At 33.9% G+C, this 26,558-nt stretch overlaps 1 protein-coding gene across 4 annotated transcripts in view; it reads left to right on the forward strand.

Moving 5' to 3' along the window:
* Nav3 (neuron navigator 3) overlaps positions 1 to 26,558 on the forward strand; it is a 339,367-nt gene that overhangs the window by 248,944 nt on the left and 63,865 nt on the right. For 3 of the 4 annotated variants that reach the window (XM_076853137.1, XM_076853139.1, XM_076853138.1), the window contains exons 13-20: positions 3,704 to 3,836; positions 4,601 to 4,871; positions 5,825 to 6,533; positions 8,502 to 8,990; positions 12,820 to 12,861; positions 14,269 to 14,429; positions 21,355 to 21,543; positions 24,727 to 24,779. In XM_076853137.1, coding sequence (XP_076709252.1) covers positions 3,704 to 3,836; positions 4,601 to 4,871; positions 5,825 to 6,533; positions 8,502 to 8,990; positions 12,820 to 12,861; positions 14,269 to 14,429; positions 21,355 to 21,543; positions 24,727 to 24,779 — 2,047 coding nt within the window. The remainder of the gene's footprint in view (positions 1 to 3,703; positions 3,837 to 4,600; positions 4,872 to 5,824; positions 6,534 to 8,501; positions 8,991 to 12,819; positions 12,862 to 14,268; positions 14,430 to 21,354; positions 21,544 to 24,726; positions 24,780 to 26,558) is intronic. The other variant, XM_076853140.1, reaches the window with a different exon arrangement.

Genomic DNA, 26,558 nt, shown 5'->3' on the forward strand with positions numbered 1-26,558 from the left:
TTTCTGTTTAATTCCACTCTGAATATAGAACATAGGATGACAGATATTTCTTAAAAATTCGTGTTAAGTATGAGAGATTACCTCAGTAACTGCCTTTCGCTTAATCTCAACAAAATTCTGGACTTTTGTTCAACACTGAAATGTTATGCATTTCCCTCACCAGTAGTGATTCAAAGAAAAAAAAAACCTCATAATTCTGAGCTCAGGAAACATATATATTGGTTAATGGTTCATTCTTTTTATAAAACAATATGCTAAATCCAGTCCAAGAGGTACACATGTGTGTCATGACAGTATAGAAGAGGCACCTAAGTCTTTCTGAGAGAGTAAGCATCTTCCTAGAAGACAAGCCCCTGAACTGAGGCATGCAGCTAAGTGTGGCTTGGTCAGAGAGCCGACGGGGACAGATCTTCAAAGCAGAAGTGATTGGAAGCACACACAGTCCCAAGTCTTAGTGCAGAACACAAGACAGAGGATGTAAAATCTAAGCTAAAGAAGCAGACTGAGACCACATGGAAGCCTTGTTTGGACAAGACTTGTCCGTCCGTCCGTCCGTCCCTCCCTCCCTTCCTTCCTTCCTTCGTCTTAATCTTTTATTAAGTTTGAGCAGTCAGTTAAGAGATTTTTCTAGGTACTCCTTACCCTCATGCATCAGGGCCTTTCCCAAGAACAACATCTTCCACCAGAGTGATATGTTTGTTATAATTAATGAACCTTCATGAACACATCCTTATTTCCCCAATTCGAAAGTTTACACTAGTATTTGCTCTGAATACTGTATGTCCTATGAGTTTGGAAAAATGTGTATGGATATGTATCAGCCATTTTGGTATAACACAGGAATAGTCTTGTTACCTTACAAATCTTTCATGTTTCACCTCTTTATCCTTCTCTCTCAACCCCTGAAAGCCCCTGCTTCATATATAATATATATATAGATATATAGATATAGATATCTATCTATCTATCTATCTATCTATCTATCTATCTTATCTCCATAGTCTGCCTTTTCCAGAATATTATGTTTGGAAGTATAGTATGTAGCCTTTTCAGATTGGCTTACTTCACTTAGTAACATGCATTTAAGTTTCCTCTGTGTCTTTTTGTATTTGGATACATGATTTCTTTTGAATGCTGAATAATATTCCTTCGCCCGGTTATCTAATGAAGGACTTCTTGGTTGCTTACAAGTTTTGGCAATTGTGAATAAAGCTACTATAAATGTCTTTGTTCAGGTTTTGTGTGGATGTGAATTTTTATCTCATCTGAAATACCAAAGAGTGCAGTTGCTGGATCATACAGTGTAGATACGTTTATTTTTATAAGAAGCTATCCAAATGTCTTTTTTCTTCCTGCCAACAGTGAATAGGGGTTTTAGTATTTCACATCCTCATCAGCATTTGGCCATCATTTTCTGTATTTTAGCCATCCTAGGTATATAGGTAACTATTGTTTTAATTTGCAATTCCTAATAACACAGTCTTTAGTATCTCTTCATATGCTCATATGCTCATACACATCTGTGTATCATTTTAACTGAGGTGTCTGTTAAGTTTTGGCCCATTTTAATTGACTTGTTTGTATTGTTGAGTTTTTGAGACTCTTTATGTCTTTGGAGTAGCAATACTTTATTAAATATGTATTTTGTAAATATTTCTTCCAGTCTGTGGCTTATCTTCTCATTAACTTGATATCTTTCTTGTTAATGAGCCTGAGTTTTATTTTACACTAGTGGTTATCCAAGTGCATATTTATTTTTTTATAATTGATATGCACATATTCCTGTGAGAAGGTATTATGTGAATTACTTAATACATAAAAACATTAAAAAAATATAATAAAGAAATGAATGATGTTTTATGAATTATGAATGTATTGATTGAGGTTCTTAATTGCAAAATACAGAATTTGCTTTGGAATTACATCATGTTAGAAGGCTCTTTGGATTTGGGGGCTGATTGGAGAACTGGGCTCTTAGAAAACCATACACCTTGACTCTGCTACCAGTGGGTACCTCTGACTCTTAGAATAAGAGGCCAGATATCTGCCAGTGCTAATGGGGAAGAACTGAATGACTCTTCCAGCTGATGGAAAAGACTCAAACAATTCTGCTACCTTGTTCACTAGAGATGGTTTTTCTCCTTTGTGATTCTGTGGGCATAAATGGTAGATAGAACCTATGCTGCTGTCTGTCGGGAGTCTGGAAGTGTGAATTCCTTTATATTCTACTTTGGGATCTTATGGCTCCAGATGTGAGAAACTATCAAAATAAAATATACAGAAGGTATTCCACAGATGACAGATATTTGCTGTAGTGATAGAAAATACATTTTTGCTGACATTGAAAAATAATTGTTATTGATAATAATCTCATTTATTTATGAATATTTTAGCAATCATGAGGTGTTATAAAATCTCAAGCAAAATACATACGCAAGGAAGGGTTATCATTAGTGATAGTGCTATAAATTCAGTTTTTCTTGATAATTAGTTTTTTGGTCAGTATCGTGTGATCTGAATACATCACTATTATTTTTAACTTATCGTGTAGCTCAAAAATACATTCATCACTCCTTTGGGGTTTTGCTCATGCTTTCCTTATGAGTACACTCTTCAGTGTTGGATTATTTACAGGATATCTACAGCAACCTGTCCGTTTCATGAGACTATCTTTTCCCTATATATTATTTCTGAGTCTAATATGCAAAGATTCATTTAACATAGCACAGATAAGTGATAATATTTCATAATTGATTGAGAGCCAGTCAGTAAACAAAGGGACTATGTTTCACCCCCTGGCAGAGCAGAGTTCCCACTCTCCTTCAGGTGACTCTGCTCATCCTACATTATTTCTGTACCATCTAACACACTGATTAAGTGAAGGAGTCTGTTAGCCTACACAGAAGTATTAATATAGTCCGGATAATTCTTGGTTAGATGAAAAAAAATAGGCTCAGAATTCCAGATATTTCTCTTATACCAAAGGTGGATTTTGTCATGCACCCTGTGAAGCAAATATATTTTATTTGAGAATCTAGGGCTTGGGAAAGGAGACATGTTGAGAGAGTAGCAGGGTAGTGTCATGGCCAGATGTGAATTTTTAATCACTGTCCCAGATTTATCAGTTGAGGTTGTACTAGAAAAGACCAAAAGCAGGAAAGTTAGAAAGGAGGATATTGTATATTATTCAGAATTCTGACGACATGATTGAATGAATCTCAATATTTAAGGGTTGGTGAGTGATTAGAAGGAGATACTAGGGTAGGAAAAAAGAATGAAAAATGACCTTCTGGTTTATGACTAAAATACAGGGTTTTTTAAAAAATTTTTACAACAAAGGTTGAATGAATCATGCCTTATAATTTCTGGTTGTTTTTTTAGGGAGAAAAAGAAAAGCCAGTTGAATATTATTCTTTCCTGATATTGTGCAATACTTGTATCAGTGTTTTCATTAATTCCACAAGTTCCCCTGGAACTTGGATCTACTGTAGACACTGGTTCTTTCTAAATTTCAGATAAGATTTTTCACAGGTAGGCACTCAATTTCCATGATTTTCCCAAAGTGGGAAATAAGTAATATTTCATGGTAAGATTAAAAAAAAAGATTGCCTTCCTAATACCTGATCAACGTATTATGAAAATGTAATGGCTTGCCCTGTGTGTCCTGGGTTGAACTCATTACTACTGTATGTCTTGCTTTTAGCTGGGATGACAGCAGTTCTGTGAGCAGTGGCCTGAGTGACACCCTGGATAACATCAGCACTGATGACCTGAACACCACGTCTTCAGTCAGCTCTTATTCCAACATCACTGTCCCTTCCAGAAAGAACACTCAGGTAGGAGTCACCCTCTTTCTTTTACCACTGTTTCTGCTACTTTCTTCCCCAAAATTATTTTGTATTAGATTAAGCTGTAGCACAGCCTCCTACCCTGAAATAATTGCATTAACTGATTAAGCCAGAGCTGAGAAGGATTCATTTTGCTTCCCTGGTCCCCAGAGTGTCTTTATCTTAGTCTTTGCTAGAGCTACAGCCTGAGGATTTGCAACAATGTGCACCTCAGCCTAATTTTGATCATAGAAAGCAGCTTACATATATGTATTTCCAATTTTTATCATTTAACCTAGAAAGACCTATGTTGTCATGTGTTTCCTATTAATATTGATATATTTGTTCCAAACAGCCAACCTTTGGATAGTGCTTGATTAATTTTATTTTGATCCCTGAAATGAATTACTAGTTCTCATGTACTAATGGCAAGTCAAGAATGGACATTAAATAATTAAGTTTTATCTTGTCTTACCTTTCCTTGTTACATTTGACACAGAAAATTCCTTCCTTTCTGGAGTGTTTAATTAGGTTTTTCTGCACATATTTATCCTGACATTCTCTAATCTGTGCAAGTGAGAATTATGTGGCTAAAATTAATGAAACCTAAATGAAGACATAGATAAAAATAGAATCATCTCAGGAATCCTTTTGAAGACGTATAAATCAGTGCAGCTTTTTTTAAACCAGTTATCTGGGAGAGCATCTCCAGTGCCTAATTCACTTTATAGATTTTTCTGCACAGAGTTTTTCTGAAATATTTTTCTTCATAGCTGAAGACGGATTCGGAGAAACGTTCCACAGCAGATGAGACCTGGGACAGTCCCGAAGAGCTGAAAAAAACAGAAGAGGATTTTGACAGTCATGGCGATGGAGGTAGCAAGTGGAAGAGTAGCTCCTCAGGACTTCCTGAGGACCCCGAGAAGACCGGCCAGAAAGCGTCCCTGTCTGTTTCTCAAACGGGTTCCTGGAGGAGAGGCACATCCGCCCAGGGAGGGACTCCAGCCAGACAGAAAGCTGGGACAAGTGCACTCAAGACTCCTGGTAGGCTCGGCACTTGGCAGCTGTTTCATAAAAGTGCTTTAATTTATTGTTTCAATTCAGTCTTATTTTCTTTAAAAATAGCTCTCTTTTAAAATCAGATTCTTCTCCATATACTTAAAAAACATTTTAACTAAATTTCACACACTTTTTTCATCTAAGGTCACATGAATATGACCATCTAGGCATGCTTTAGAGACCTCCCTCACAGTTTGGAGATCTGGAGTGTCTTAGTGTGTTGTGATCACTTATGGCCATGGAGAAATAAAATAAGGCTACTAAATCAACAGTGCACCTCCATCTGTTCTAACTTCATTAGGAAAATTTATAATATTTATGTTAGTTATGCCACTGAGCTTCATCACAAACTCTGAGGGACATAAGTAGTCATACTAATTTAATGGGTTAGGATGCTGGATATTTAAGATCCTGTTTGGGATTAGACTTTTTAAAAGAAAAGAGTAAAAGAATTCTGAAAGAACGCACCTTTTCCTTCTTTTTTTTTTTTTTAACTCTCTGTCCCCCTTAACTTTTTTTAAGCAGTTATTTAACTTTTATTAAACAGAGCCACCTGAAGTATGGATGTTACAGGTCATCCAGATATAATCATTTCAATGTATTATATTTTATTTCTCTAATATTTTGCTTGATCAGGTAAAGTGTTATCCTTTTAAAGCGTGAGAATTGCAAGACATGAGATATTAACAGATAGCATTAGTACTTGTTTTCATTTTATCTCCTCCATCTCTGATCACATTTCCTCTGACAGCTAAAAATTTTTTTGTGCTTACACACTCAGTCCTCCCAATACATTAGATTGTACTCCAAGATCTAAAGTAGTTCACATTTAGGAGCTGAAGTAATATAAAGAAACATTCACATTTTATACATTACTTTAGGAAGAGGCATGACACCAAAATATGCAGACCCATATTTGTGTATTTCTCATTAATTAGGGAAAACCGATGATGCCAAAGCTTCTGAGAAAGGGAAAACTCCCCTGAAAGGATCCTCCCTACAAAGGTCTCCTTCAGATGCAGGGAAAAGCAGTGGAGATGAGGGGAAAAAGCCCCCCTCAGGCATTGGAAGATCCACTGCCACCAGCTCATTTGGATTTAAGAAACCAAGTGGAGTAGGGTCTTCTACTATGATCACTAGCAGCGGAGCGACGATAACAAGCGGCTCAGCAACACTGGGCAAAATCCCCAAATCTGCCGCCATTGGTGGGAAGTCAAATGCAGGGAGGAAAACCAGTTTGGATGGTTCACAGAATCAAGATGACGTTGTGCTGCATGTGAGCTCCAAGACCACCCTACAGTACCGCAGCTTGCCTCGCCCTTCAAAGTCCAGCACCAGTGGTATTCCTGGACGAGGTGGCCACAGGTCCAGTACCAGCAGTATTGACTCCAATGTCAGCAGCAAGTCAGCTGGTGCCACCACCTCAAAACTAAGAGAACCAACTAAGATTGGGTCGGGGCGCTCAAGCCCTGTCACTGTCAACCAAACAGACAAGGAGAAAGAAAAAGTAGCAGTCTCAGATTCAGAGAGTGTTTCTTTGTCAGGTTCCCCTAAATCCAGCCCCACCTCTGCCAGTGCCTGTGGCACTCAAGGGCTCAGGCAGCCAGGATCCAAGTATCCAGATATTGCTTCACCTACATTTCGAAGGTAAGGATATATAAAATGATGCATAAAAAGTATAGGATGTACATGTCACATACATATACTATATACAAACATTTATATATATGTGTGTGTGTGTGTGTATATATATATATATCCCAAATACACATTTTCTAAGATGCATATATCTTAGAATCTTGCAAAAGATTAAACTCTTTCCAAAGAGTTCTAAGAATCTGATCGTATACATAGGTAGCAAAAAAGTGGTGCTCCTTTTGAGAAATGGTCAAACTTTGCAATTGCATTATCATTGTGGGTATTAGTAATACAAACAGCATATGTAAGAGAATTGAAATCAGATGGCAATACTCAGGGATAATGATTAAAACAAAGTAATAGCTTGTAAAATTTCAGTAGAGTTTCATCAATCAAAGCAGTCAGTCTTTATGACTATCAGCATTGACTTCCAATGTTTTGTGATATGGCTGGTTCTTAATGAGTCGATGGTCATAATATAGATGATACTGTGTTCTTATTACAGATTACATAGGGAAAATTCATACAGTACCATATCTTGACATACTAAAGAAAATTAAGGTATGATATGATTGGCAAGGTTTGAAAACATTTGGAATTTTGATATAGGATGACAGGCTATTTTCTAGCTCTTCATCAGCTTTCTTTGTCAGGACTCTGGTAAGCATATGATTGGTTTCTGCAACAATATGATCTCTGGTATCAAATAGGTGAAGTTCTCAGAAATATAACTGTTTCTAAATAACCTAAGTGGCAGGAAAATAAATATAGTTAAAAATTTGAAACAAATAAGCTCTACCTATCTGGGTCTGCTTTCTCATCTGTGAAATTATAGAGCATAACTTACAGTTCATTACCTCAGTACTTTTAATGTTGCTTTTATTCTGCTAACTAAACCAAGGCCTTTGATATTTTGGAAATAATTGGTCTTAAAACATTTAGCAATCTTTGATATTTTTTTAAATTCTAGAAAGTTCAATTCTCAATATAAATATTAATCCTGAAGAACTGGCATTTTGAAAGGTTGATCCTCATTGGAAAGAATAAATTACAGCTTATAGCAAGAGTAAATATTTGCATTGCTTAAGGAAAAGCAAATAGTGCCCTCCTGTGGCCCATTACCTATGAAACAATTTCTCATATTCGTCATAAAATATTTCACTGTAGAAAATATGGATTTCATTGCAAACTTAATCCGTAATCATTATGCCATTACTTCATATCACTTTATTTCCATATTTACATAAATTTGATTATATCATCTGCTTCATTTACAAAACTAAAATGTTTTCTAAACTAAACTCCAATATTTAATTTAGCACCAACTGTGTTTCATGTCTATTATAAATATGCATTTGAAGAGCCCTGGCAACTGACACGAAACCCTTTGGCCTTTCCAGGGGAAAATATGGACAAACTCACATATTGCCAACAATGTCCAATATCGTTTCTGACCAACTATTCCCTGACAGGCACCCAGGCCACCAGATATTCAGTGCAACTTCCTAGACCTTGCCTTAAGCATTCCTTTTAGATACTGAATAAACTGTCAAAAAGAAAAAAGAAAAAAATTCATTTAAGTGTTCTATATCGAATGCGTAGAAGTTGTTTCATTATAATGGTTCTGTAAATAGGTAACCTCAAGAATGATCAGAATATTTGCATGAAAGATTCTTATGATCGCTTAAATTGTGAAAGCCCAGAACTTTCATGCTTGGTCTTTGTTTTGCCTGCTTCCTCCTTGCCCCGGGTAGCAACCCAGAGCTGACTTAACCCTCACCATGAGGATATGAGAGATTTTGAGTACTCAGTTAATAAAACAACCAAGCCTATAAAGTTCTTTAACATAGAGACAAGATGTGCTTGGTAGCTCAGTACACCACAGCACACTTGGCTCTTGTGCACTGTAACCCTAAATATTAAATGTGGATATTAGTTTCTTGGAACAACTGAAGTTGTTATTTGTTTTTCTTTTAGGTTGTTTGGTGCCAAGGCAGGTGGCAAATCTGCCTCTGCACCTAATACGGAGGGTGTGAAATCCTCCTCAGTAATGCCCAGCCCTAGTACCACATTAGCGCGACAAGGCAGTCTGGAATCACCGTCGTCTGGTACGGGCAGCATGGGCAGTGCTGGAGGGCTAAGTGGCAGCAGCAGCCCACTCTTCAATAAACCCTCAGACTTAACTACAGATGTTATAAGCTTAAGTCACTCCTTGGCCTCCAGTCCAGCATCGGTTCACTCTTTCACATCAGGTGGTCTTGTGTGGGCTGCCAATATGAGCAGTTCCTCTGCCGGCAGCAAGGACACTCCGAGTTACCAGTCCATGACTAGCCTCCATACGAGCTCTGAGTCCATTGACCTGCCCCTCAGCCATCATGGCTCTCTGTCTGGACTGACCACAGGCACTCACGAGGTTCAGAGCCTGCTCATGAGAACGGGTAGTGTGAGATCTACTCTCTCAGAAAGGTGAGCTTTCCTGAAAGCATTGCTGAAGTCTCACCCCTTTCTCCCTGCACCGTGCCTAACTCCCCATGTGAGTGACGTTTGTGCAAAGCAATACAAGATTGAAAGACATAGTATTGATGAGACTTAGCCTTTTCTTTTATACGAAATTTGCAGAGAAATAACACCATTAAGGGTAGGGTGGCTAGATAATTAAGTTTCTCAATATGAATGCGCACATTTATAGCCAGCAGGCAATGTGAACATTTAAAGCATGTATTTATATATTGAGCGATGTCTTCTCAAGACATTTTAATGATTTGGCTTGAGCTCCATGATAACATAAGCTCCTTATGATAATTTAAACATTTTTAAAGACCAAATTTAAATGAATTCTATAATCATGCTCTAAGCAATATGTTAAATTGGTTTTATTTGTGCTTCTACATGAAAAAAATAGCAAACTGATCACTGGGGAATCCTAGGAATTGGAGGGGAAAAAAGTCAGTTGTCAGCCCTGAATTCTTAAAGAAAATTATATACAGTGCTATTTGTAAATAACACTCTTAAAAATTGATCCTCGTCCAAGTATTTCCATTGGTTCAATAATTTCTAACTTAAAATAGAGAATATAATGCAGCATCTCTGACTAATACACTTACCAGAAGGTGTCAATGTTGAACAAAATGATTCTAGAATCCTACTGACCACCCCCAAAATCCTAAAATAATTGATAATGATTCTTACTCCTGGGAAAATTTCTTTAAAAAATTCTTAAAACTGCCACTTTTCCCCTACTTGTTTCTTGGCACACATAAAGCTTTCACAAATAGTCTTGGCCACATGTGTTAATGTACTATTTGGGTAACACTCTGGTCATTGAAAATTTTTGATACATTTTCCTTTGGTTTTGCTACTGTAAACAGCATATACAACCAGTGTTTGATTTTTTCATCAAAGAAGTTAGGCTTCTGAAAACATTGCAGATTCTAGTTTCAGAACTTCTAAGGTAAATGGGCATCATAACAGGTCATTTATAAAACTTCTAAAAATTAAGTCAAATTATAAATTTTCATAGCCAATTTTAATGAATGTATCATAGGTTATAAGTCAGATGTGGGGAATCCAAATAGCAAGTTGACAGCCAGATCAAGCATACTACAAATAGGTTATTATGTATTAGCTAGAACTACCCTCCAAAAAACAGATTATTTTTAAATTATGAAGGTAACTACAGCAAGTTGGCCATCAACCTCCTTCCTCAGCATTCGGATGTTAAACACACAAAAAAATATAGTCAAGTAATTAATTGTAACCCAGTAACCCTCAAATCAAAATCACATGTTAAGATTGATGAGTTTTATAGCTATAAGTGAGATACAGTTTTGACATTTTAGTCTGATCTATATTTTAGCTGAGTACAATATGAAGTTTCACTATAGAAATATACAAATATATAGTTACTTATTCATTTTAAGCAAATCTTTTTTTAATGGTTGATTAATCTTGGAAATAGGCTAGTTTTACAAATGGGAATTCCATAATATTAAGCAAACCAAATAAAGATTTTTTTCCAAAATATACTGTGAACAAATATTTAATAAATGAATGCTTTACCTTTGAGTCTTAAAAATGCATTCACGGACATTAAGCCACATAAAATAAATGTTAATACCTTCATAGGTATAGTATATAAGAGATATTAATTAGTTCCAGCAAATTAATGGATGGAAATAATTTTTTGATATAAAACATTCTGCATTTTCTTAGGAATGAAACTGCAAGCAATAGCAGTTTAACCCTTTAAAATGCATGTAAAGAAGTTTTTGATCTGTGGAGAAGAAATTGGATGCAGTTCATGGTTCTGACTTAATTGGACAGCAGCATGTAGAGAATGCTAAGGAAATAATAGAGCCATATCTGACAGAAAGTGTGTTAAAGTGTAAATATTTAAAGGAAATTAATTAGAGATATACAATAGAGAAATCTGTAAGTTTATGACAATAGTTTGATTTTCATATTCTATATTTATATTAAGTCAGTGGGTTTTCATACAGATTTTAATTTTAGTTTAAATTCTTTTTCCTTAAAATTGGTGAAATAAATAAATAATAAATAAATGAATAATAAAACACACATTTTTTTTTTATAACTTTCCCTCTGTAGCAATTCTAGATCACTGGTAGCCTTTGTGCCATAATAGTCCCATTTGTTTTTTGTATTTTTTCAGACCTAATCAGACTCTAAATAAAATAGTAACCAACTATGCAAATTTCTGACTCATTATTGAATGTCAAATCTGACAACCATGCTCTAGTCTTTCTGCACAACTATGGACTTTCGGCAAACTACCTTGATGGAACCCCTACTCATTGCAACTCCTTACCTGGCCCTCCCTGGCATACGAGTTGGCAACCACTGAGGGTTTACAGAAAGTCTACATAATAAAATCCGTAACATCCATATTTGAATGGAGAGTTCTACCTAAAGCTTTAAATTACTTTGATAAATTTAAATTTTTTTCTAATTTTTTTATTAAATTGCCTTGTGATATATACACATAATTTTTATACAACTGTTTCACATTGTCAAAGAATATCTATTTTTAAATCTTCCCTGCAGCATTAAACTTTAATTTGCACACATGAAACAGATGATCTTTAAAATAGCTTATGTGACCACATAAATACGTTAGCATAATGTAGTTCATATTTGGAGATTTCTCATATTTGTTCAATATGATTCTTTTTGTTTGTTTATTCATACTACTAAGAACATGTCTATAGTCAAGATGTATCCTGGAACAGTCCTCTGCATAGTGTAGTAATTACCATAAGTGGACATTCCCAATAAATAATGTTAAAGTTGTGTGAAGCCTTCAGATGCTATCTGCGACAATGCTAATGGAGTATACGTTGAAGAAAACATTTTAGCTTTGATTTTGAGTGATTAAGTAAATGTCTTTTCATTCATGTTTTGTCATCCCCATTATGCATATCCTGTGTATTTAATTTTGATCATTTGAGGATTTAAAAGAAAGAGCTATAATTTTGCAAATTCAATTAATTTATCTCTCTGCTGTCCATATGCCAGAGATGATAGCAGAATCCTTAGACTTGTCCCACTTTGTTGTTGACACCCTCTTTTCCTCTGTTTTCACAGGCCATTTCTCATTTAATCTAGGCACATCTTTTCATCCCCTCTTATGACCAGTTGAAAATACTTTTAAAAAGAGATGATAAATTTTATAGTTCTTTAAATACTCAATTGATGATTTCTAAAAAATAGTAATGCTTAAATTCATTAAAATATTTAAATACATAATATCAGAAACATTGTTTTAAGGAAATGCTCATTATTAGTCTTTTTCTCTTATATGTAAATGGGAAATACTTAATACCTCTGCTTTTATTAAAAATAATGTGAAGACAAAAGATGATTTTAAGTGGTGCTTTTCATCCTTTCTGACCACTGGAACTTGTCACTTTAACTTTAGGCACATCTATCTCATTGCCACCTCTACGGTTCCCCTGCAGGAGAGGTCATAGCAAAAGTCTAGTTAGTTGCAAAGAAAAGGGAAAGATACCACAGTGTTAGGGCAATTATGCCAACATATGATTTAATCTACTAATAATACTGTCACTATATTACCATTGATGGTATGGGGTTGGAAAGGAACATTGGGAGAAGTAGACATTTTGTCACCCTCTGTTGGCCTTTTTCAGTCAGTTAAACTTTGATATATATGTGTTACCAGTTATTTTGTGTAGTTTGGAGAATCATTTTTTGTTGGTTGTATAATTTGGAAGTTTTGTTTACATTATGTCCTTAGGGGTTTTCTTTGTTTTAACAGCATGCAGCTTGACAGAAATACACTACCCAAAAAGGGACTAAGGTATATATTTATCTCAGCACAATTGCTTCCTTTTTCTGTTGTTATGTTAACTTTGTGTGCTGTCTCTCTTCCTCTCTATTTCTTTGTTTGCAACGTAGCACCTGACATTGAGGGTGAAATCACTTGTAATCTCAATCTTTTCTCTGGTCCAGAGAGTTGGTGAGATGGCCCTTAGGAAGAGATACTAGTAGAGATTGAGATGGTGCCTCAAAGTAATTTCAGTATAATTACCACTATTTTGAAGTAATATGAGTTCTCAAAGCACTTGTCCCAAGCCTTGGTTTTGGTGGGCAGCAACTTTTATAGAATACAGAACTTACTCCTCCAAATATTTATAAAATGACTTCCCTAACTTCTACATCTTGGAGGCATATGCTTGCAAAACCTCAAAACCCATCTAGTCTGCACATGTGGCCAGTAATGATGAAAGATTGAAGGATGCTGTAATTTGAATCAAAAGAAAATGTATTTTCATCATCACAGGACAAGTACTACAACGAAGGTATCGATTTTGGAATAAAACCTCAAAAGTCTTAATTTCTATTTTTCCCAGGTTCAGATACATTTAAATCTGAATTAATTTAATACAGTTTAAGAATCTCAAAATAATTATTCAGTTTATAATAAAAACTAAAGTGAAATTTTAATTTATTGCCATATTTTACTGCATACGGTTTCCTGAGGAGGAGACATAGAATAAACTAGTAGTGGAGGTGTAGAACTATGAGCAGGATAAATCAATTGCTCTTTGGTACTAAGAATTTAATTATTCTGGTGAAACAGTGAGTACTGGCCAAACTAGGTCTTCCCCATTATGTTTTTTTCTCTCAAATTTGTTAGCAATAGCAAATGCCTGACAATATCATATTTCAATATTATGTTCTAGAAATTTATTTTCCAATAAAGTGAGCACATTTCTTTCCTTTCTTTTTAATCCAGACATGATTATCAAGTGGCATTTTAACCAAATAACTACTACTCCTTTTTTAAAAAGATGGGCATTAGTTTGTGTCCCATTTCATGCCTTTCTGTGACCATCACTTCCCTTCCCTTGCTTCTGCCTACCACTGTCCACCATTTTTAGTCTCTGTCTTCACCCTCTCACATCCTTCTAAGCACTGCGCTTTTGGGTTCTCCTCAGTTAACTTGGCTGTCTGCTCATTGATTTTCAACTTCATATCTCACAGAAGCATAATTTTCTTCTCAAATGCCTTTATTTTTTTTTCCTGTGGGATTCAAACAGATGGTGTCAAATCATCTGGAAGAACTGAGCAATTCTAATTAGATCCAATCTGTTTGAGATTGTTGTTCAGTCTGAATAGTATGCTCCTCTCAATTGTTTTCCTGTCCTGGTATTGCCTTGCCCTTGTAGATGTGCTGAAGTATCTTAGCTGTGCTGTTTTGCAGATATACCCCATCATCTCGGCAGGCCAACCAAGAAGAAGGCAAAGAGTGGCTGCGTTCTCATTCCACCGGAGGGCTGCAGGATACTGGCAACCAGTCACCTCTGGTCTCCCCTTCTGCCATGTCATCTTCTGCTACAGGAAAATACCACTTTTCTAACTTGGGTAAAATATTCTACCACATAACTGTGTTTTGTTCCTCTTATGATTCACTCTCACAGGAGCCCTGGTATCTCTCCATAAAAAAAATTATTTGCATGGTAATGGTAATTTACTGTTCCCAGACTATGTCATTTATTGTTCATGACAAATGCTTTACATGGATAATACTGTTATGATTTAGCAGCCTATGCTCCAGAGGCTCAGAGAGGTAATTTGACTTGAAAACAATTCCACTATTAGTAATGGGCAGAGGTGGGCATCAATCCCAGAACCTGGTCTCTGTGGGGAGATAACTCAGGTGGTAGAATGCTTTTTTTGCATGCACAAGGCCCTGGGTTCAATTCCCAGCACCACACACACACACACACACACACACACACACACACAAAAAAAAAAAATATTTCAGAACCTGGCCTCAAACCCAAGAACCTTTCCATTATGTCTTAGAATCCTCTTTAAAACCATTATTAAAGCATATCCTTATTTTTGTTTAAAATGTTAAAAATCCTTATAAAAAAGATAACAGTTTTATGGAGAAATAGAAAAATAGAAATAATTAAAGAGAAAAAATATATAATCACATGACTGAAAGATAACTTCTATGAACATTTTTGAAGTTCAGCTTGCAAAGACATCATAGAAAACACAGGAAAGAGTGACAAAACAAATAAGTTGAAATAATGCCAGTTATCATTTAATAGATCCAATGACTTTAAAAATGTACTTCTTTTACAAAGTTGAATATGAAGTAGTCACACTGTTTGTTCTCTTTTCAATTGAAAAAAAAATTTCTAATCATGTCCACGTACATAGTCCACATTCTTCAATAATTTTGACTTTTCAACTTTTCAGTCCAGTTAGAACTAAAGCCTTTTTCATTTCTAATTTTCCCCACTATACCAAATAGGTATTTTTAACAATTAAAAGAAATTATTTTGGTATTGATTTCATTCGAGCTAATGAATTCTTAACAACACCAAGTTTGGATTGCTAAATCTACACAGCAATGAGACTATTTACTTTTTTATTTTTATTTTTTGCCTTATACTGTCAAAACATTTGAATCATTTTGAACTTTGTCTACATTTAATTAGGTATAATTCACAAAATATTTATAAAACATAGCAAATGTGAAAAAAAACATACAAAAACCTAACATATTAACTCTAAAAAATTAATTGAAAAATATTTTTCAATATTTTGGGACCTCAAAATATGAAACAAAATCTAATTTCATGGAATATCTAAAAACAATCCCAAATCAACCCAAATGCTGTAGACTTACTTAGTACCTTATATCCCCTATCAACTTTTTCATTGATTAACATTAGTTTGATTAGTTGACTGTACATCATTTCCCCACTATTATTATTATTATTATTAAATTCATTTCTTCTATTATTTTCTAAAGAAATAAAAAAAACTTACAATATATACCTGAACTTTGTCTACATTTAATTAGGTATAATTCACAAAATAGCAACTGCACGATTTAATGTGAAGGAGATTCACAGTTTAGGTTTTAGAGAGACTCATGTACAACTATGACATTTGAATCAATGTCTTACCAAAAATGTCAAATATTTGCACAGAGATCAGTTTATTCCAAATTGAACTTAACATGTCAGCTAAAGCCAATATTTTTAAACAAATGTGATAAAAATTGATGTATGTCACACTTGAGAATACTTTTCATTACATAGTGTTCAAAGATTTAAAGCACAATATGAAATGTAAATTATACTTCTACTGATAACAGGCCCTTTTGATAGAACTTTAATGCCTACTTATCAAATATGTCCCTTATTTTTTATTGCTATAGAAACCAAGCCTACCTTCTTGATTCTCCTAATACTTTTCCAGCTACAATTCTTTTTCTGCAAGGGCTCATCTTAATGCGGTTTTATCATTTTAGTAAAAACTAGGTCACTTTTGAAAGTGAAAACGACTATGTTAATCATTGTTCCAGGCTTTAAGCATAAACCCTGCCCAATGTACTTCATCCACATTTACTCCTCATCTTTATGTAATTACAGAGTTTTTTATTTAGACATCTTTCTCATCCTAAACACAATTTCTATGTCCTCATCCTTAACTTTAATTTTTACCCTTTCAATCAACATTTCTTTCACTTCTAGATCTTTTTGAGCTTTAAAATTAAACCACATCCATGTCCTAGGCTATGTAGCTACATCCAATCTGCCGTAAGCTCTCTTTTTTCACACTTCTTCATCTCCTTTAGTGCAAAATCTCAGTGTAAACGACAGGTTTATTAAAAAAAAAAACACCATCCACCCTTCATATTGTACACTTTTCAGTAGATCAAAACTTATAATTTTTATTTTTAAAAATTTGAAAGTATTATATTTCTCTCTCTTTGGGGGCATTACTCTTGCTGAAACTTTAACTCTGGACAATTTCAGTGGATTTCAAAATGATCTTACTGCCTCTTCTCTCCTATCCCTCAACATTTTCACCCATTGAGATATATGGAGGAAGACCTTCCTATTCATGTCAGTGCATTCCCCATGGCCTACTCACATTTTATAAGCATATGTGGCTTCAGATTAGGTATCCCCTGTTCTCTATGCTGGCAAATTACAAAGAAAAAAAATAAAGCTAATTATCAAAACATGAAAATAACGAGTTTTGATGATATTTCCAGATCACCTGGACTTCTATTTATTTGGCAAAAATATGGGTTATTATTAAAATATAACCATAAATTAAAGTTACCTTATTATTAAATTCTTAAAACTACATAAAATTTAACTATTGAACTTGAATAGGTATAGTATTTCCTGCAGCTACTTTGGACATCACCTGTTTTCAGTGAGATCATTATCTTTTCTGAATGATCTGTAATATACATGATTATAACTAACATTCAAGAGTTGGAATACTCTTATTTTGAAAAACGTGTTAGTATATAAAGGTTTTTATAAATATTACTATAAAAATCATGTATAACAAATATTAGAAATTTAAGAACACTGAATTTATGTCATTGTCAGTAGATTACTATGAGCTACAGCTAAAGTAAACTATGGTTTGTGTGTAGTTCCTTACATGCTAGGTTTAACAGCATCTACTTCCACTTAAGAAGTAATATCAGATATAACTTATGTAAACAAAATAAGTCTGGGGATGAAACAGCATTTTGAATCGTTCACAGTTATTATGAGGTATCTCATAACCTGGTGAATGGTGACGTGCCTATGAATGATGAGTATTGCTTAGATTCATTGTTCACCTTGCTGCAAGGGTTACCCTGCAGAAGCATTGATATCAGCCTGTCACTTCCCAGTTCTATATATTAGATGATTTCTTTGCACACAGAGTAATTGTTAAGCACCTTGTATTGGAGCAGATTCTGTGCTTCTGCTCTCAAGGGTCACTTCACCTTATAACACTCCTCTGTTACCCTCTCTGAAAATGCCCTTCACCCCATTCCAAATGAACTGTTTCTTCTATATTTATGGAAGTACAGAAGCTCACCATTGAGACACACATCTGGTTCAGTCATTCATTTAATATGTACATTTTCATGACATCTCTAGCTTCTGCTCTAAACTCACCAATGACAGAAACTGTGTGAATCTAGAAATATTTTTGATATACTTACTTTAAAAGATCACATAAAAATTTCCTGAATCTTCAATTACTGGTCTTAGTTGTATATCCAGATTTCACAAACTAAGTTAGGATTATAATCCATATGGCATCACTTTTCTCATTTAAAACAATATCAAAAACTCATTGGTAAATGTCTAGCAAAGGTACTTGGAGGTATTTTCTGCCTTGTTCTCCACAAATCACCACAAATAAATACATAATTTTAATAAAAACTATGACTACACATTCAATTTAAGACAGGCCAGTAGACTTCTTTTCCCTTACATACATCTACATCTATTTTTCTCCTATTTGGAAAGTTTTATGTGTCTTCTGGCTTTGAATGAATCTTAGAAGCCACTTATTCTACCTTTATTTTATTTATTTATTAAGGAAGAAACTGAAAGGTTGAGATGGGGATATTTGAAGTGGATAGAAAGTATAACAACTACAATTCCTTTACCACTTTCTGTCCCATTTACAAAAATTCTCTTTGTCTTTGTTACTTTTGCCTTCTGTTATGTAACTCTTCTTGGTATATTTTGCATATAAACTTTTTACCTTTCAATCACCTTCCCTAGAGGCTACTCTTGAAATCAGGGACCATATCATATTTTATCTTTCTATTCAAATTTAGCATGAAAACAAAATAAAGAAGGGCTGCCCATGATATTACCTTAAATGAATATTCTTAAATACTATGAGTATATTTCCAGTAGAAACATTATCAAAAGTCTTTGTAAATCCAATTATGCCCTTTAAAGCCCACTATAAGCCCCATTAATGAGTCACTTTGAATGAGTAATGCATTAGGTTTTGAAATGATCCAGATATATGTGATGATCCAAGTTATATATCTACCTTGATATAGAAATAAAGTCAGCATACCATAGAGGGAACTGAACATCCATGCTGCCAAGTTATGGAAACCTGTGTCCACCAACAAATGAATGGATAAAGAAATATGGTCCATATATACAATGGAGTCAATCGTTTGATGGAAAATGGATGGAACTAGAGATGATCATGTTAGGTGAAATAAGCCCAAACCAGAAAGACAAGCTATCACAAGTTTCCTCTCATGTAGAATTTGGAGGGGAAAAAACAAGATGAATACAGGAGGAAGAGAATTAGTGGAGAGGAATGGAATGGGGAAGGAGGGACATTAAGATGGGTAATGGGATGAAAATGCTCAAAATGCTATTTGCATGTGTGAATGAAACCCACCATTCTGTGTAATTAATATGCATTAATGAAAAATCAGTAATAGAAAAATTCTCAAAAATAGCATGTCTTCAGAATAAAAACCATCATGTAAAAAAAAAAAAAAAAAGAAAAGGAAGACACTTCTCTTGGATACCTCTGTAATCATTTTGGTAACAATTATGCAAAGCCAAACTGTGAACAAAATGGCCTTCTAGCCTCTAGATACATATATTAAAGTAATGCATTTGTAGATAAGTTGAAAGCATTTATTTCACAAGCCTTAATTCATAATGTATGTAGTCCCACCATAGAGTGATTTACACAAATCCAGGTACCTTAAACATTAACTAACATTCATCCCAGTGACTCTGGAAGCTGAGACAGGAGGATATTGAGTTCAAAGCCACCCTCAGCAATGGCGAGGCACTATGCAACTCAGTGAGACTCTGTCTCTAAATAAAATACAAAAATAGGCTGGGGATGTGGCTCAGTGGTCAAGTACCCCTGAGTTCAATCCCGGGTACACCACAAAAAAAAAAAAAAAAAAAAAGGTTAACATTCAAATTTTGAATATCCTAGTGCCTGTTAACTGTGACCATACTGAACTAGAATTCATGTCTAAAGGAATATACCTGAAAATAGGTCTGTTCTCTTGTTCTTTCTCTTCCTCTCTCTCCCTCAACTTCCCTCCTTCTCCATTTCCATTTCTTCTTCCAATATATTATAAATTTTAGAAATCCATAGTTTCTTCTTTATTATGTTTTTCACATGTACACATAGATTTCATTCATAGTCCTGTGTTTTCTTTTACTTTAATTCATACTATCTCTATCAGAGGGTTGGTCTGTGTGATGATTCGGTTAATGACTATGAAATGTCAAGCACAGTACCTGGAAAACAGGAGGTATACCCCTTGAATTACTTCTGGGTACACTCTTCCAAATTTACCTTATTGTGAGAGCCATTAATTATATTAAGAAGTGTGAAGCCTGCTTGAAAGAAGAAAATATAGGAAGTTCTGAAATACCAGATCAACTCTAAGTCTTTGGCATGCATTTTCCAAGGTTCTGAGAGGACTCAGCTGTTTCCTTCATAGCTTAAGAAGTTCAGAAGTTTCCTCATATATCAGTAATAAACTTGCTTTTCTTTAAAAAAAAAATGTTTCTCAATTTGTCTGCTATAATTTTTTTCCATATTTCAAAACTCTATTTCAAATGTCCCATACATTAAATCAATCACATCTTTCTTTAAATTAATGATTCTCATTTGGCCTACATTGTTGAAAACCACTAGCACCAGATGGCAACAGACCATTGAAAATAAATTCTTAAATAAATATTTTCTATTAAAAATAAATTCTTATTTATAAGAAATAAACTTCTTACATTACAGACTTAAGATACTTCCTTGGAAACAAAATCTATTTGTGATTTTTGAGAGTCTCATTGTGGTATTCTCTTCTTAGACTCAGTACAAAAAAGTTTTTCTATGATTCACATCATGACAGGTTTACAGATACCATGTACATTACATTATATTTCATATAAAGGAAAAGTTTATTTTATTCATCCTCTTTATAACCCAATTTTCATAATAATGGAAGTACCAACCATGAACTTACATAAATTCATAACTCAGAATGACTGAAAGAAAGCTTTTGTCTAGAAGTATCTAAAATTTCTTCTTGGTAAATGTATATTTTTTTATATTTTACTTTCTTTTCTATTTTGCTTTTCCCAGTAAATTGGTGGTTTTTCTCTAAAATGAAGCCTGTAGACTATAGAAAACAATCTTTTTTTTCATAACCGTGTGCAGAAAATAACATGTTACTGTATTTCTAGTGTGGACAGTAGAGGTGAGTTGGTGGTTTTGTTTACTGTTGCCTGACAAACTGACATACTGCCTGCCATAAAATTTCCAGAGGAAAAGAGTGACTCTGGTGATAGTGATTGGCAATTCAGAGACAGACTCTTGGCCTGCTTTAATAGGAACACCCTATAAATTCATGTTTCTCTAAGAATTGGGATGAATTCTCACTTTTTTTTCAACTTTCTATTTTCATCATTCAAGCCCTGGAGTAATAGTCTGCATATGCTTTCTTTTTCAGTGAGTCCAACCAATCTGTCTCAGTTTAACCTTCCTGGGCCCAGCATGATGCGCTCCAATAGCATCCCAGCCCAGGACTCTTCCTTTGATCTCTATGATGACTCCCAGCTTTGTGGGAGCGCCACTTCTCTGGAGGAAAGGCCACGGGCCATCAGTCATTCAGGATCATTCAGAGACAGCATGGAAGAAGGTAAGCTTAGGGATAGGGAAGATGAAGATACGACTTTTACTTAACTGTTAGAGAAAAACTGTCCCATTGCCCACAGCACAAAGATTCCTGAAGAAGTAAACTGAGTAAGTGGAATCCTCACTTAAACCCTAGAGCTGAAAGTTTTGTTCTGCAGGATCTTCTCTACATTATGAATTTATATATATGCCAGAATTTGTTTAGACTAATACTTGGCTGTAAAACAATTTACAATAAATCCAATGTTCTCTTATAGAAATATGCAAAATTTTAGAGACTGTTACCCAGATGTGTCAAATATTAGAGCAAATATTTTGTTTGACATCTCAGTTTACAAGCCATAAAGATACACAAGCCAGAATAATTATCTTACAGACTATCATATGTTGTTGACTTTCATTCTCAGAAACTTCCTCTGGTGTTAGTATTTTACCATTTCATTTTAGAATTCCTACTGTACTATATTTGCTTTATATCAGTTTTTTTTTCTTTTACCAATTGGCAATAAAATTCACACTATCCTAAAATGTCTTTTTAGCTATATGTATTATGTGATATTCCCTGTAAATCTTTTAAAACTCAGTAAACATAATAGCTATTTAAGTGTATATATTTTCCTAAACTGTATGACCTCAAAAACCAAACTTAATGAAAGATGTGTTTCTTTTATTTAATGAACGATTTTTAAATTATCTATAAATTAAACATGTGAGATACATATTATAATATATTAGCTATGGTTAAAATAAAACCAAATATAGAAATTCAGACTGATAAGAATGAAAGCAACCATCCTCGTCTTAATAGTTATGCATAAAAGGAAAACTTCAGTCTCAAAACATAGCAAGGTTTAAACATCTAACCATCAATTTATTTATTGTTTGAATTGGGCTAGTTTCTTAACTTCATTAGTCCTAATTTCTGCTTCTGTAATTCTGTCCCAGGGAATTTCTTATTTAAAACGTCTTCTGACTACTAAAGTTTTAGGCAGTTAAGAGAACTGTCTTATATTTTTCAGGTCATCATTGTACATTTTATATGCTGGCACTAAATCAATTAACAATATTTACATCTACCTTTTAGGATATTAACCAAACTACTGAGTTCACTGTGGCAAACAGTGAATTATATATACCCTGGTGAAATCAGCTGATTCCACTGTGTAGTAGACGAACTATAAGTAATCTGACCTGTAAGGGCATTATTTCTCTGAAATGGATATGTCATTCTCTCACACATAGACCTTTCATAATACTTTAAAAACAATTTGCTTAGCATACAGTTCATGTCCTAGAGTGCCTCACTTACAAATAGAATGATGTTTTTATGCTGGGAAATTCCAGCCTTGCATTAGGAAGCTTAATTGAATTGCTAAAAGCCAGCTTGAATAGATGAGATGGATTTTTGATACTCATGCATTGGACACTGAACTATTATTATTATTTGATTGTGATCTAGAATTAATAAATTATTGAACTAGAAGAGAAGTATTTTATTGACATCTTTCCCAGTGTGCATGCTAACAGATGAAGAGACTAAGCTATAAACTATAAGGTCACACACCTATAAATAATACGTGCATTATTTCCTAACTCATTGTCCATCTTCCTTCTGATACACCAGGCCAGTATTCTTAGTTTGTAAATGAGTCATGTAAATGAATCAGAAGTTGAAAGAATGTGTTTTGAAAAAGAATAATTGATTTAAAGACTAATATTTTGTATATCTCATAGAATGATAAGATTACCCAAGTTAGAATTCTGGTGGTGTTCTTTATTCTTCTTTTGACTCTATATATTTTAAATTAACTTCCTATAAATTCTTATAGTACCAAAGCATTGATAGTAATAACACGTATGTTGCTCTGTTGTGATTATTTTTAATGTTTTCTTTCTAATTCTCTTGGGGCACCTATCATTGTTTCGTATTCATTTTGTAGTCCCAAGATCTAGCAGGGCCTATCACACTGTGTGTGCTCGACTAATGTTTATTTAAGAAATAAGTTAGAAGAAATAACTACATTATCCCATCATAAAAAAGGGGATTTTTGCAAATCATATTAAGTTCAATTTTATCCGCCTTTTGGATTGAATACATTGGAAATACAAAAGACAAAAGTAGACTTTGATTGTTTAAGATGGCATTTTGATAAATAAAAAACAGCATATAATTTCCATTCTTATTTTTTATGAGATATCACCTTGAAATAAGAAGTATTTATATATAACTAAAATTTTTAAAGAAACCACAAATCTAAATTTAAAAAACATAGATTAATTTATTATAACTGATTATTGAAATAGCTACTTGGAAAAAAAATGCTTATATACCTGAAAGTATATGAAGAAAATTTCTGAAAATAGATCTTTGTTGGATAAAATGAAATTAAATGAATAAACACAAAGTATTTTTAAAATTTTTAAAAGCTTATGAATTTTTTTTTAGTTTTATGATTTTCTATTTACTATATGAGAATTTATACTTTTCATATTTTGTAAAACATGCTTTTAATGCTCATGCTTGTCAACTTCTTTCTATAAATTGGTGAATGAGATACTTTAGGGAAGAGTATGGGATCTTTTCATGTCTCAACATCTTGACCTCCAAAATATTATTACAGACTATGTTGGTCCGTTTTTCACACTGTGACCAAACTGCCTGACAATAACTTATGGGCTCACAGTTTCAAAGATTTAGTCCATAATCAGCCAACCCCATTGCTCTGAATCTAAGGCAAGGCAGAACATCATAGCAGATGGGCATGATGGAGGAAAGCTTCTCAGATCATGGCAGCTAGGAAACAGAGTGTGGGGCAGGAAGGAGCCAGAGACAGATATAGTCCAAGGTCATGTCCTCAGTGACCTACTTCCTCCAACCAAGCCCTACTTGCCTACAATTACCACCCAGTGGTCCATTCAGATTAGTAATGCACTAAGGGGCTTAATCTACTGAAAATTATAGCTCTCATAATCTCATCTTTTCATCTCTGAGGATTATTATATTGCTTAACATACAAACTCATAGGGGAATATTTAGATCCAAATCATATACAAACTTGTTCTCAGAATCTTACAGCTAGCTGTTAATATTATTTCCCTAGCCACCTGTTCTTTACTTTTTTAGTTAATGCCTAGGATTTATGAGTAGACATGAGTATTTTAATTCTGTTGTTCTTGTTTTCTCTAGTTCATGGCTCTTCGTTATCATTGGTTTCCAGCACTTCTTCTCTTTACTCTACAGTAAGTATTAAATGAGAATAAAAAGCTTCTGCCTGTGCCATGCATAGATGATTAAGTAGATTGACATTTACACAGAAGTGGTGTGGCCACATAAAGGCATACTCTAAGCCACTCTATACCCGTTAAGCTGGCAAGTACTCCATCACTCCCTCTGTGACCCACTAGTATGTATTTTCACTTGATTCATTATAATCAATGAGTGGATGTAAAACTGAATTTTATACAGTCCCTTGGGGTATGACAGGGAGTCCCTGAAACCATGAACTATGATTTATCATATTTTCATAATGTTTGTTTTCCTTAGTTTGATTCTCTGACTCATGAATTAATTGTTCTATGGTATTTTTTCAACTTTTTTTGTTTTAAGTTCATTTTTTTTGTAAAGACTGTTCTGAAAGAACTAGAGTTTTTTTTAAGTGTGATTTAAAATAACTTTTTTAAAAAATATTTTTGCTGCTAAGGATCCAACCCAGGTCCTCCTGCATGGGAAATACACACTTTCCCCTTGAACTGTGCCCCCAGCCAAAAAAAACTGTTTCTTAGAAGAGAAAAGCCAGTGTTTCAAATTCTTTTCCCAGTGTGTGAAATTATAGTTCACTTTTGCCAAAATGAGTTTTCTGTCCATTAAATATAATTTTATCTTTAAAAATGCCTACAGGAAGTTATATTTTATAAGAAGCTTCCTTTATGCCCAGGTAACAGGCAGGATATTAAAGCAGTTTCCTAAATCTCTATGAGACTTGAGTGCTATGAGTAATTCTTAATCCTGTGTTGAAAGGTTTACAAAAGTCTGTAGCCTTTTACTCCCACTGAGCAATTAAGTGTTAAGGACAATATGGATTTTTTCACTTATTTTCATTAGGCTTAAATGTTAAAGCCTTTTGTTTATAAATTAATCATGCATATTTATTGCTTTAAAAAAGACATTCACAATCATCCATCAATGCAGACATTATTTTTCTTATTTCTCCTTTTAATGATTAAAATTGCCATTAAGTTCTCTAAATGAAGATATGTAGACTAATGAATAAAGAAATAATAAATGTGAAAGTATATTTTAAAAACACATTTAATATGTTAAGATTTATTTCTCCTATTGATCTAATATTGTTACTCATTTATGATATGTATTATGACTTAAATCACTATAATTTCAATCTCTATATAAAAGCAAAAGATGGCGCATAGTTATAATCATAATTTAAATAAATGCGATAACAATATGTGGATAAAAATTCCTTTATGAAGCTGAGAAAGAAGAAAAAGAGCATGTGTTTAAGGAATAATAGATAATGCATTAGTCCACATTCCACTAATTAGACCAGAGTCCACTAAAATTTTCTGTGTTAATAAAAATGTCCCCTGTCTGCACTGGCTAATACTAGCAGTGGGTTGCTATTGGTTATTTTAAATGTGTCTAGTGTGTGTGACAGAGGAACTGTATTGTTTATTTTAGTTAATCTAAATTTAAATAGGTACATAAACCTGGTGACTGAGATTGAATAGTTCAAGTTTATAGGGAACAAAGGGGATAAATTTAAAAATTAAAGAAGGGTGAATAAAGGGAGGTTGGTTGGACCAATGCACACCATATTTATGTGTGGAAATATCACACTGAAACTAATTACTGTGTAAATATATGTTAAAAATGAAAAATAATAAATGTTTTTAAATATAGGAAAATAGGAGTAGGATGTCTAAATCATGAAAACAATTAGGAAGTATTGGTGAAAAGTACTGTATTAAAAATATAATGTGAACAGGAACAGACAGTAAAAT

Source organism: Callospermophilus lateralis, chromosome 4 (assembly GCF_048772815.1).
Source record: "Callospermophilus lateralis isolate mCalLat2 chromosome 4, mCalLat2.hap1, whole genome shotgun sequence".
NCBI lineage: Eukaryota > Metazoa > Chordata > Mammalia > Rodentia > Sciuridae > Callospermophilus > Callospermophilus lateralis.